The 14,056-nt window shown below is 37.9% G+C and overlaps 1 protein-coding gene across 5 annotated transcripts in view; it reads right to left on the bottom strand.

The window, feature by feature from the left end:
- si:ch211-266k8.4 (TBC1 domain family member 10B) overlaps nucleotides 1-14,056 on the bottom strand; it is an 81,952-nt gene that overhangs the window by 17,920 nt on the left and 49,976 nt on the right. For 4 of the 5 annotated variants that reach the window (XM_018704177.2, XM_018704176.2, XM_018704174.2 and 1 more), the window contains exons 12-15: nucleotides 11,481-11,671; nucleotides 7,297-7,409; nucleotides 4,606-4,651; nucleotides 4,371-4,442 (exon numbers count right to left, since the gene is read on the bottom strand). In XM_018704177.2, coding sequence (XP_018559693.1) covers nucleotides 4,371-4,442; nucleotides 4,606-4,651; nucleotides 7,297-7,409; nucleotides 11,481-11,671 — 422 coding nt within the window. Of the gene's footprint in view, nucleotides 1-4,370; nucleotides 4,652-7,296; nucleotides 7,410-11,480; nucleotides 11,672-14,056 lie in introns of all 5 variants that reach the window. The other variant, XM_018704175.2, reaches the window with a different exon arrangement.

Raw genomic sequence — 14,056 nt, 5'->3', positions numbered from 1 at the left:
GAGGTAGTTTGTGGAGATAAACAGCTGGTGGTGCTTATTTGCCAGTAAGGTGCCATTAAATGATTTCTTTTTTTCATCTCCTCTGTGGAGCAGAAACTTGACTGAATGTTTAAGTCACATTCTTGCTATGTGCATCATGATTTACTTGCTAAGTCTGTTTCCATTGCACTTGTATGCGTTCTGCTTTTATCATCAAGGCATCATGGCATCAAGTGGATGCAAACATATTTACTGTGTCTGCAAAAGTGTTGTGAATGGAAATGTTTAATTACAAACACACACAACTAACACACACTAACAGACAAGCTTCAAAAATAGACAAAATAGAAAATACATGTAAGAAGGAACAAGGCGTGCAATGTAAATTTTTAGGAGAGTGCAAAGTCCTGTTCAAGTGTAAAAGACTGCATGTGGCAGAATACTGGTCGAACTAGTTATCTGGCACTGTGTCAGTCATAATTAGTGCTGTGAATCTCATCTGGAAAACATGTTTTCCTCTTTGCTAGCCTGTCTTTCTGCTGTGCTGTTAACATACACGTATAGCAAGTATGGCAAAGATGAGAGGACAGACAGGCATAAATTCTGTGAGTAAGTCAAGGTAAGGTAAATTCATTTCCAATCAGAAATGAGAAAATGGTGAGGAGACTGCTTGTGTCCTCATAGAGCACTCAGTTAAGGCAATGATGTAATGTAATGTGTTATGTTTTGCTTCTGAACTTGACCTTTGTGACATGTCATTCTTCTCACTCAGTCATTTATACTTTGACTTGCAAGATAAAGGTGAAAAGAGATAGGAACTTAAATTGTATTTTCACAGCAAATTAGAGCTGCAACTATTTTAACGATCAAATAACTGTTTTAAGTCATTTCCTCTTGGTCTCTTCCAGACTTCAGGGGTTTTTGTGGTCATACAAAGCAAGCAATTTCATCAATCTCTTTGGGCTTTACTAGATTGTGACTGGGGTTTTTCACAATTTTTTGACATTTAATTGATGAATGATGAATGATTGATTAATGATGAAATAACAATCAGAAGAAGCAGATAGAATGGACACTGTACTACTTAACAGGTTCAAGTCTAACAGCTCAGTAAATAGTCACTGATTGTGATAAAAAAAAAAGTAATAATAATCTAATAAAATTCTACTACATAAATAAATAAAATAATTGAAAAGTTAAGAAGTCAGATTAAAACAAGCAATTACAACAAACAATTTTTGTTTTTCTTGGGAAGTCAGTAATTGTCCTTGACAGCAGTAATGCAACTAGTCACAAACTGACAACTGGATTATTGCATAAATACTTTCCCTGTAGATATCCCACATTTACTCTACAACCAATATTAACCTTTGTCACTGCCTCTTTTGGCTTCTGTACTTTGAATAAATTTAAAACAATTGTGTGACCTGACGTGACCTCCTGCATGAGAGAAGCCCCAGACAGAGTAAACGTAATTTCAGGTTGTGTGTATCAGCGCCTCCAGCAAGCAGATACTTTTCATCATATATATTCTTCTTGTACATGTCAGTTGTATTTCCTTGTTTCCCACACACACTGTATAAAGAATAAGTGCAATAATGACTCAATGAGTCTTTTAATATAGAATATATTCCAAAAGGCACATGTGCATATACACACATAAAAGAAAGTTAGTTCGGTAGTGTGTGTACTGCCCATGAGATTCTTGGGAGGGACATATAACACAGAAGGTGTGTAACTTACTAAACAGGAAGCTACAAGTCTATTTTAGTGCTGTGGTGTAACCACCCTGCTGTGGGCAAAAATGCTATGGAAAATACAACAGGATGGGTTATCTCTGTCTGTCTTTCTGCCTCTCACACATACTCATCTCATAAACCCATTAGAAAAACCATAAACACATCAGTGTAATATATCTACAATTAGTTATTAGTTTCTACACATACACAACACAAATGAGTCCAGTAATCACCTGAGAATCTGGCTGTGGTTCATTGGGACATGTGGGTAGATCATAGCAGTCACAAGTGTTGTCAAATATTGATCAGAGTAAAAATGTTATGACTAGAAAAGTGATGACAGATTAAACGTTTTTCAAATTAGCAAATGAGTACAATGGTTAACAGTGCTGAAGCCCCCCTCCCCCAACACACACACACACACACACACAAGACACCAGTTCATACTGTTGTCTTGCCAAAAATCATATACTGTAAGTTACTCAGTATATTTTGTTTCCTTCTACTACCCCCCCCCCCAAAAAAAAAAAAAAAAAAGTTAATTGAGGCCCTAGAGTCATATAGTAGGTGGAGGTGGAACTAAGTTCTTTAAGGCTTCTCCTTGATCCAGTTTGGCTTGGACTGTACTTAATTTGTACAGTATGTATGCTCAGAACAAAAGCCACATAAATAAATATAAGTTGAACAGCATATATAAATATGCAGAACTTTATCCTTAAAAACAAAAATTTCATCAGGGGGTGTTAAGTGCTTTTGTTAAATTAGCAAGAAGAACTTTGGGATTCATTAGTGACTTTTGAAATTTGAAATTTTTATATGGCATACTCATTATATGACGTTTTCAAGCCTATGCATATCCTGTTGATTATTTAGCTGGGGTTTGGGGTGTGCTATTAGACACTGTTTGTGTCACAGTGAATATTATTTGAGATAATGACATTAATGGATTGTTTTTGCTATTATGGGATTGGCCATGTATTTTTCAATGATAAGCTGAATCCATCAAGTAACATATGAATATGGCATGGAGAACTATAGTATGTTGTATATCGTTTATCTGAGATGGAAGCATATAGTGTATGTGCCCAGCTGACTCAACATGTCAGCACTGAGCTGAGTTTAACTGTTTGGAAAATGAGAAGCAGATTTGTTCAATGTGCTGTCTGAATGATAAAGAAAGTTTGTTTTCTGTTGTTTTTTTTTTTTAATCGTCCCTTGTCTTGTCCAGACACTACTTACACTAAGATAAAACAAAAATTGATTTTATTTATTTATTTGTGCTATTGACTTGACAATGTTTTTGAAATTTTGCACATAAAAATGAAAGTATATAGATGTGTAATTATGTTATAACTGGTCTTATATGCTAGTATGTGTTGCTGTAAGATGTATTGATATATTTTTGATGTTTGTTTTGTTTTATAGTGAAACAGTGTCTCGATGGATCTGAAATAGGCATGGACCAAATGTTTGGCATTACTTGGAAATAAAAGCAACAGATGCTGATCAACTTCCTTGCAATTTTTCATTGTTAAGGAAAGGCTGAAAGGAGTGATCAGTGGAAAGATGTTTGATGTGGGGTGTCACTGTGACACTTCCTACAAGCAGATCCTCAAACCAGATTAACACAAGCTTACCATGTTGCTTTTTTGATAGTGTGAAACTTGATACACTATATGATGTGGTTTGCTCTGCTTAACATACTTACTTTGAGCTGGACCACATCTGCTGCTACATCCGTCATCAGTCAATAAAAGGCAAGTTATTTGGCAAGTTTGATCTTGTTAATTACCAGTAAGTTTCTCCCAACTTACTACCTACAGTGACGACTGGGCAAATCCATTGAAAACTCCAATAAAACGATATTTTATTTTTAAGCAAAACAGTTTCTAGTGATTGCATAATGATTTTAGAGATTTCAGACAAGCAAATCTTTTTTTGTATAACTACAAAATTGCTTTTTTGTTTTGCTCGAATAAACAGCCCCTGCATTAGCAATTATAAACTTCCTTCCCAAAGTTTCAAATCTGACAAAGCCATCTGACAGTGTAAAGGTCAAAACAAATATAGACAGGGGCAAATTACAAGTCACTGGAACATGGGCTGAGATACATGTTTGATGTGCTTTTAAACTCAATACATACAAGTACCAGTAACATTTTCACTACTAATAACTATATTATGTTAGCCTTCATTTAATCAGAGCAATGCACACATTAGTATGCAGCACACAGTTGAGCGATGCATAAAGTCAAAAATTACTTGAAGTGTTTGAAAACATAATCTAGGATAAATCAGTTAAGTCCCAGAGGGTGGAGATTTATATGAAAATTTTAGGCCCTTGGGCTGTGTGGGTACCGCCTAATAGCGCCAATGTCACCTGTCTGAAGGAACCTTCTATTCTTGTTCCCAAATCTGTCCATGTGGAATTAAAGAGCTTATATGAGGTGGGGTGAGTGACATGGATGGGTAGAGCAGGTCCAGAATTTGATGGCTGCCTGCCTACTTGGCTTGCCAGCTTGTTGTGAACTTCTGACTATGTGTGATATGGGATTTTGTCCAGTTCACACAGCTCTTAGTCTATGTATTTGACAGTGTTACTACAATTAATTAATTAAGTTAATACAATTCATTTGGAGTTCTGATACCTACTTGTTGAAAGCCATCCTGTGTTTTGCTGCTTGTGTCACTCTCTGCTTTGAGGAACACTGGATGATGAGGGACCTGAAGACAGAATGGAGGATGATGGAGGAAATGTAGAGGAATGGAGCAAAGAAGGGGCGATAGAAGAGGAGGGAGAGGTCTGGTTTAATGGATTCTTTCTTCCACTTTGTAGGAGATGGAGGGACTTGACTCGAATGCTGTGGTTCCTATGATGATGGGCCACCTTGCCTATAGATCCTGTGCTTGCCCTCTTGAAAGTTTGCTCCGATCTGGAAACAAAAACACATATTTATCAACCCAAATGTGAATAACAATGTGCTCTTGAAAGTTTCAAGAGCTCTAAACTTTCAGGAAATGCAATTATACACACACACACATATATATGTCTCAATTCAGTCACAACACATTCTCTGTTACAACATGTAACAAAACAAAAGTTTTCATATGCACAGCAAACAAGAGGAACTGTTCAAGATTGAAATTAAATTATTAAAAGTTGGCTGGTAAAAGCCAGAAATGCACACAACAAAATTTCAATACAAAGACTTAAAATAAATGTGTCCACAGTTATTCTGGCCACACAACATATTTCAAAGGGACAAAATTTCTACTTTGTTAATATATATGCAGTAGTGGACTCTTTGTTGGCCTGGACTCAACTGCCAAACTATCAGAGTGTATGGTGTGTAAATGAACCCGCTGTGGCAAGAGTGAGAGCAGGGGGAATTCAGAGAAACAGACGCCACAAAGAAACATAGAGCATTCCTACTATTGTTTGAATGTTCTCCTGCTGTAGCTCACTTCATATTTTGTCAGCTACTTTCTCGACAAATTCAACATGTCTGACAAGATTCCACATGGACAAAGACATAGAGACAACCAAAATACTCAGACAATACAGTGGAGCAAGAGATATGTCACATGGTCATGGTATAATGTCAAGTGACCGTAGTATTCAGCTAGTGTGACCCTTAAAGCTAAGTAAGGGCACCAACCTCTGAACTCTGACCCCTTCAAAGCAGGACCCACTTAGCCAAGTCTAATATGTATATATCTGAGTTCTCGACATGATGTTTGCTGTGGCAGCCATGTTACCTGTCAAATCCTAAATGCAAGGCAATGCAAATAGAAACAAGCAAACATTTATTCATTCACAATCAAAATAGCATCAGCAGTTTATATAACAAGACAAAAACTATTCCAAATACTTATTTTAGTCTGATTTAATTTTAAATAAATATGAGCTTTGCATAGATCTCAGCGTAATCCTTTCTGTCTACCAGAAAAAAAACACATTTAAATCAATAATGAAAGACAAAACTAACATCTGCCATATAGTTTATTGACAAACATAGATCAGATCCCCACTGTGCCTGTTTCTTTGCCCAGGAGAAAACAGATCAGTGCTCAATGTCTCAGTGATTTAAACTGTTCATACAAAGGACAAGGTTTTAGCAAACAATGTTAATATGAAATTGGTGCATTATTTATGACTGCATAGTGACTTTAAAACTTTTTCATTTTACATTTCCATTTTATCCACAGGGATGAAGTGTTTGCCAGTCATTCATGATCTAAGCCACTTTTACACATGCACATAAATGTGTAGGCAATCATTGTTCTCTCATGTTTAACCCTCTGGAGTCCAGTTGGTTTATAGGGTTTTTTCCTGTCCTTTCCATTCTGTTGACATTAAGTGAATGCAGCATAAGACAATGAAAATGTGTATTGGTGTGTTACTAAGCAGGGGAATCAAGTTCAAATTTCTCAGTTTTTAACTCTCACATATTTCTCCATCACCCTTCCTTATGTTCCACCTCTCACTAAACTTGATAGCTTGTCATGTTGGAATTTATTCTTGTTAATAGATCTGAGCTTTCAGCACCTGAGAGAGGACAGTGTACAGTTCCGTCTTCTACCAGTAATTTGCCACCCAATTACAATAATCCTTCTGGTGACCCCTGATGACCCTAATGACCCACAGCCTGGTTAAAACAACCTAAACCACTTGACACAAAGACTACAGAGGTGAGGAATGACAAGTATGCTTGAAACATGCGCACTTACACGTGCATGCATACACATGGAGGAAAAACACACACACACACACACACACAGAGAAAGAGACAGAGAGTGAGCACTAACATGAGAATGACAGTCTTTTGTTATGAGCAGTATGCCTGTAAGAGGAAAAAACAACATTACAATGAGAGGATTAGAAGACTACTGTGAAATTCTAAGTGCTTCTGGAAGACCAGCTGATTTTATTACAAAGAAATAATACATCATGAAATGGTGGAACTTTCAGCTGGTATATAAATGATATGTTCTTTAAAAGACAAAAGGTGACAGTATGTAAAGAAAAGTAATAGTAGTAAAATAACTTGCACTGTTTTGTTTTATGCATTTACATCATATTTGCATGAAAATATACAAGCTAAAACAGACACTTTTGGACATGCATGTTCAAATGTGTGTGTAGCATTGGCAATTGTTGATTGTTGAACAAGCTCATTTGTCGACATAGGGGACCACAAATTACATAATGGGACGATCTCTAATACAGTGGAAGCATATTCCCTAAAAGGTTCAAGAAAAGTTTATAGATAAGCCCAATAAAATGAAGAGACGTACAAATGTGTGAATAAATTGTGCTATAAAAAATATCTCACCATCTCACACAGGAGATGATTATAAATAGCCTGTGATTAAAAACCCTTAAGACAAAATAATAATCTCAGATTCCAGTCTGAATGACACTCATGTGCCGCGGCACACTGGTTGGGAAACACTGCCTTAGAGGACCTGCATGCAGCCTGCGTGCAGGCAGTATACATACAGTCAAATGTAAAAAGCAAATACCTGACTGCAGGCATGTCATGCTTTGTTTGCACAGTTTAACCTATGTCCTCACCTGACAGTTTCCCCACGTCCAGATGTATCCTTCACAGTGTCATCACCATTCCTCCCCTGCACTACCAGCTGTTGGGCTCGGCCTCTCTGTTGGCTCTGCCTCCTGGATCTGATCTGAAAGTAGAGGAAATACAGGGAAGGTGAAAGAGCTGGAATAAGAGCAGAGATAGATTTCTGTCTGATTAGAAACCAGATGATTGGGTGCTCCATCATCATAAAGAGGTGTGTCTTGTGTCATCTGTGTCTTTGACCCCTGAGCCACCATTCCACACCCTACTTAGTTTGTGTGGTTAACCAGCGGGTGCTCTTGCAGGGATGTGTTTTAAACACTCTTTGGAGCTAGCCCATTGTGTGTGTGTGTGTGTGTGTGTGGTGTGTGTGTGTGTGTGTGTGTGTGTGTGCATCCTGGAGCTACACATCAGAGGCTTACTTCCAATCCCACTTACTTCTCTGGGAAAGAAGATAGCCCACTGCATTTCTTTATTTGTTATTTTGTTTAGATTTTTACATGGGCCTGGAAACCATACTGATATTTAGATACTGCCATAATAGGATGATGGTCATGGGAATAAATGTATAAATGTGAAAAGGGATCAGACAAATGAGAAGAAAATGTTTACATTAAAATCTGCATCATCTTTTCCTAAAACCAAACCTCCTTGTTCTGGTCTAGAGGTTTTCAAACAGTAAGACAAGAGAGTTGCAGGGACGGCACCAAAGGACAGACATGAGGCAAGGGTACTGCATGAGGTGAAAGGGACAGGTGCACGCTGGTGTTCTGAATACAACAGAAGTTAGTTTTGTTACTGATTTGGCCCATTTATCAAAACTGTCAGTGGTTGGAACAGCAGTAGTGACAGTGAAATATAGCTCATAGAGTCAGTTAAGGTAGCTACTTAAGTTACTCCTCCTCAGTGTCATAATTCAGTGAGATCTGAACATATAGACATAATGAATGTCCTATCAGAATGTTTTTTTTGTATACCTAGAACACCACCCCCCTCCTCTATCCAACAATATAAAGATATTTGCCATGACAAAATCTGAAAATTTGAAATTGGTGTGAGAAGTGCAGTTGTCTCAATTTTGTCTGAGATGGGTGCTCACAGTGTCAGATTTGAACAACATCAACTGTAACAACATCCTCTTCCATTCTTTTTTAGCTGACATTCTCTGGACCTATATATCAATATAACGTAACAGATGGGGCAAACTATTTCCCCTTATCTCAGAAGTGAAAACAGTGATTCTGGCTCACAGCACTTGGTTATAGTTTGGGAAAGATCATGGTCTGGTTTAAAACAGAAAAACTTCACAGTGACTTCAGACACAGTGTATTTATTTACATTTTACCAAAGCCACAATCTTTCCCCAACCATATCCAAAGTGCTTCTGTTGCCTAAATTCACAGAACCTATGGGACTGTGGACATGAACTCTGTTTTCTGGTGTGACAGCTGCTTTGTGTGTCTGCTCTTGGCATCTCTGCCATTAATGAATGTAGCACTTTCATTCAGAAAAAACAAATAAACAAAAAAAAAAAAACAAACAAACAAAAAACAATCACTGCCTCTGAACATAACACAGTCAGTGACTACATTTCCTACAAAATGTGTTTGCAGTTTAGTTGTATATGAATTACATTTCTAGGAGACAATGATGCTCTAGAGCAGTCACTTTTATGAACTAGAGTGAATTTCTATTCAGTGGCACTACTAGATATTCTCTGGCATATCCTGCTTATACCTTGTCAAATTGACCTCTACCCTCTGAAGCACTGTAGGTGTAAGAACACAAACACCTCTGCTTAACTATTCAGAAAAACTTTGTCACCAAATATTATGAAAACTCAGAATAGAATAGAGAATAAGCTCTGTTGTGTCAAAAGTGTTTTGCATCACATGCTAACTTAGTGAGCCTAGCTGCCCAGTCTGGTGTTGGCTGAAGGATTTGGCATCTAAATGGAGGTGTTAAAACTCTGGTTATCAGACACTCAGTCTTTTGTTCAAAGCTTTCAGACTGCCAGCTCTCAGTGAATTCTGATTTCTTTACTAGCTAAAGAAAACCTCATACTGTTTAGGAGAGAGTGGTTGAGAGTCTCCAGATTGCAGGGAGTACAAATCGCTATTCCAGAGAACTGCAGTTGAGGTGAAAGGCCATAGCATACAGAGCAGACTGTAAGAATACCTTACTACAGGGATGTCAAACTCAAATTCACAGTGGGCCAAAATTAAAAACTGGGATGAAGTGGCGGGCTAAACTCAATATTTATTGAAAAATTGACTGCAACTGTGCATGTTTTCCCTTCTTTCCAGATATGTAATGTTAAACCTTTTCATATGGAAATATGAAGTTTAGTTTTGCTTAAATATTAAATCCAGAACAAGCAAAGCTTAATATTATAAACATATGAGAAATTAAATTTGAAATAAAAGACACATCAGTGGTATTCGTTTCTTATTTAAATAAATAAAATAAATTATTATGTCTCTCTATCTGCAGCCTTTCGAGTTCCTTTAAAATGTAAATCTTTTTTCACAGGCCAACAACAAAACAACCAAAAATAATAATAATTTCCTTCAATGAAAATCCAATCTTTCAACTATTAACAGTCCATGCCTTGGAGTAGAAAAAGTCATAAAGAAAACATTCATCCAAGCTCAGTTTGCTACACTGTGATTTACTCTGATGCACATTGGTCCAAGCCAGATACCTGGCATCTCTTCTTAGATGCAAGTTCATCAATGTCTGGGGTCAGGCTCTGAGCCGAGGAAATCCTCAGGACTGAATGAAGGTGTTCGTCAGTGAGACGACTCACTGTGTGGTGTTTTGTTCATCTTCATCAAAGAGTTCACATGGATATGTGCTGCCGAACATAGAGAGCATTTGAGCAGCTTGGGCACGGTGTTGGGGCAGTGTGTTGGCGAGGAAACATGGAAACTGTGCAGCACCCACAGAGTCACACTTTGACTTGGGCGTGTCACCACACTGGAGTTCAATCAGCTCCATTTGGAGGTTGGTTGGTGCGCTTTTCACGTCAACCGCAAACGGATTGCTGGGCTTCAAAGTCGGCAAATCGCCAGGTAAACTCGGCGCTGAGTACGCAGAGTTTTTCAGCAAACTGTGCAATAGGCAACACGGTGGGAGAGATCTGCTCTTTCATGGTTTGGCAGCACAGAAAATGACCCAAGTTTCCTTGCAGCATCTGAGTTTGACACATATGCCTTACTGCATAACATACATTGTTTAGCTATGAATCAATGTTAGGGGCTTTATTTTATTGACATAATCACAACCAGCAGCACAAAGTGGTCTTATACACAATCAACAGAGAGAAGGGGTCCTAGTTAAGTGGAATATAATTTGAAGGGTGGGGTTATTAATCATTATTCTCCCAACCAATCACCATGGTGCATGACAAAAATGACTTAGCAAATGGTAAGATCTTGTCTGTTTAATCTGCATAAAACTGAAGAGTAAAAGTGGCAGTTTCTGTTTTTGGGGGGTTATGTGACCAGCTATCTCTTGGCCTGAAGTGGTGACTTTCTAGGCTTTCCACTCACAGTATAGCTTCATGCTAGCACTGTACCAGGTCAAGAAATAGTTCAGCATCAGAATCCAAATTCCTAATGGTGTGGCTTTTAAAACTGGAATTATATTGAAACACATTGACATAATACTATGGAGAGAAGTTCAAATCATTTATATGATTACATAATTTTCCTGGATGAACTGACTGCAGTTAAAGGTGCATTTCAAAAGTTAAAACTTAGTTAAAACCCCCCATAGCCGAATGGTTGGGGCGTGTACCACATGAGCCCAAGCGCCCTGAGCAGCTTGTCCCCGGATCGACTCCTGGTCTGGCCAGATCTTTACTGCGTGTCATTCCCCCACTCTCTCTCCCTGTTTCCTGTCTCCTCTCCACTGTCCTATCCAATAAAGGCGATAAAGCCCCAAAAATATAACTTTAAAAAAAAAAAAAACTTAGATACACACTTTTCCTAGACTGAGTTGGTCACAAAGATAAAAATAAAGTTATAATTTTCCAAAAGAGAGGAGCAAGGCAATAAAATTGGTTATAAAATATGTTACAATATCCAGTTTTACTTTCCAAAGACAAAGAAAATGTTATCAAGACATATGTATAATGAGATCTCACGCAACGATTACCACTGTAAAGTTTTACCTGAACTCGTGTTAGCGAAGCCAAGTTCCGACTCCTGAAAACTTGTCCAGGTGCAGGACTATGTTGTCGGGGCTTGGCTTGTGTTTGTGCACTCTTCTCTTCAGCCTTCTGTCGGCCCATTGGGTCTAACAGGTATCGCTGTGCCAGACGCAACACCCGGGTCAGGACACTTTTAGCCCCAGCAACTGAGTCTACAGACAGAGAATGTCACGTATGGTGGAATGAAAATGCAAATACCCCAGCTTATAACAATCACATTCTCATTTGGCAGACATCTAGATTCTTGAACACCACTCAATTACAAAATCCTGGGGACAGCCCTGTGATGATACTGTGGTCCATACTGGAGTAACAGACTAGTTTATCATTCCATTACAGGCATACCCCTACTGAAATTCTTTTGTGTGTGTATGTGTTTTGGTGTGTGAATGTGTCCTTGTTATACACAAATGAATGTTATCAGTGGCTCACCATATTTACTTAGGGGGCAGAATCTGCCTGCTTAGGCAAGCTGTGAACACAAAGACCCACTTATACAATGTACTGTCTATGTTTGTGTGCAAGCACACTCATGCATACAATACTAGACACAGACACTGAAGCTTTTATCGCAAGTTTATATCACAAGGAGGACATGAGATTTCAACAGCTATTTACCATTCATTTTCATTGTGTTGAAAGCAGAAGCTTATATGCTTTGCAATCTTGATAACATGAACAGAAATCTAACTTTAGCATTGATTTAACAACGTGACATTACCTCCTAACTCTCCACCATCATAGGAGTGACCTTATATCAGTACTCTCTTTAGAAAAGTACTTCATTTTCCTTTTTTATTACAAAGAGTACTTCCATATTTTGCTTGCAGCCATGTGTTTTCCATAAGCGTTGGTTAAAATACCACCAGCATATTAGAATACGTTTGCCTTGCATATCACACTGACTTAGTCTACTAACAAGAAGAAGATTCTACAACCATGCTAGCAGCTCTGTGAGACTTTACTTAGGCACAGCAGAGCTTTGAGGTAAATGCTGTAAATATAGAGTAAGCACACAACATTATCAATGCTGAGAAGGTATAATGTTAACTATGTTCACCGCTTTTGTTGCCGCTATCCAAGGAAAGGTTTAATCGAAAGCAACTGGACTTAGTTATAGTCTAGAAGTTTTCTAGAAGTTTTCTAGACTATAACTAAGTCCAGTTGCTTTCGATTAAACCTTTCCTTGGATAACTACGACCTGGATGAATGAGAATATTCACAGTTTTGTTGCCGCTGTTTATACTAACATTTGCTAATTGATAATAAACACAAAGTAGAGCTATTATTAGTCAGTTAGTTAGTTTTGCAGGTATTTGGTCATAACTAAAACTAGTGGACAAAATGAAATATTAACCTGCTGATGGTACTATATGTAAAATCAGAGGATCACCAAATTTATTGCAATTCATCCTGAAGAGAACATGAATGTCTGAACCAAATGATATGGCAATCCATCTAATAGTTGTCAAGAAATGTTACTGAGAGGCATAACATTAACCTCATGCTAGTAGAAAAGTCAGAGGATCAGCAAAGTCCAATGCATGATCCATCCTCTCTGTACCATTAATGTTTATGTACAATATTTTTGCTGGATAGGATTTATCACCTGAACACCATGAATGCAAATAAAAAAAATATCATGGCAATCCATCTGTTCAATAGTTGCCAATATATTTGACTGAAAAGCAAAAATAGAAATTAGAGGAGAAGTCAGAGGACCACCAATTTGTTGGTTGGTTGTTGATTAATCCTCTGGATCCCATAAATATCTGTACAACTACTAATAAACCTGGAAAAACCTGAAAAATGAGTGGAGAAACAGGATGATGATCTCCACATATGAAAATGATGTGAATCATATTCTATGGCCTTCACACTCACCAGGTCTCTGAACTAGAATGGAAGATTTTGGACCAATGTGTTAGGCAGGCTCTGGATCACCATCATCAAAACACCAAATGAGGGAATATCTTTTGGACTTCTCCAGAGTCTTGTAGAAACAATGCCAAGGTGCAGTGAGGCTGTTCTAGTGGTATGTTGTGGCCCAATAACTAAGACACTTACTAGTGAGCAAGCCCATAAGCAGCACTGCCGCCTAGTGCTTGCTCATGTGGGAATTGTTGGGTCTTTCTTAGCGCTACATAAATAAAACTGACTTGACTTCATGTTGGGTTTTCCCTTAATTTGTTAACCATCTGTACATTTTTTGCATTTTAACATCAGCTTTCTATTCTCTATACCACATGTGTCAAACTCAAGGCCTGTGGGCTACTCTGGCCCGTGAATTAATTATCTCTGGCCCACATGACAAAGTCTATTTACTATTAGACCTTATTGATTTCATAATTAATATTGTTTTATAGGCAATAATCTATAGGCCTCCTTAGTTCCAGGTTCAATATGTGCAAAAGGGTTGTTTCAATAAGTTTTCAATAAACGTTGAACCCGTCCGGTCCTTGACTTTGTTTAAATTTTAATTATGGGCCCACTGTGTATTTGAGTTTGATACCCCTGCTCTATACTGAAGAGAATAA

This window comes from Lates calcarifer, linkage group LG10 (genome assembly GCF_001640805.2).
Source record: "Lates calcarifer isolate ASB-BC8 linkage group LG10, TLL_Latcal_v3, whole genome shotgun sequence".
NCBI classification, from domain to species: domain Eukaryota; kingdom Metazoa; phylum Chordata; class Actinopteri; family Centropomidae; genus Lates; species Lates calcarifer.
Note: the sequence above shows the minus strand (reverse complement) of the source record. Positions and strands in the feature narration are given on the sequence as shown.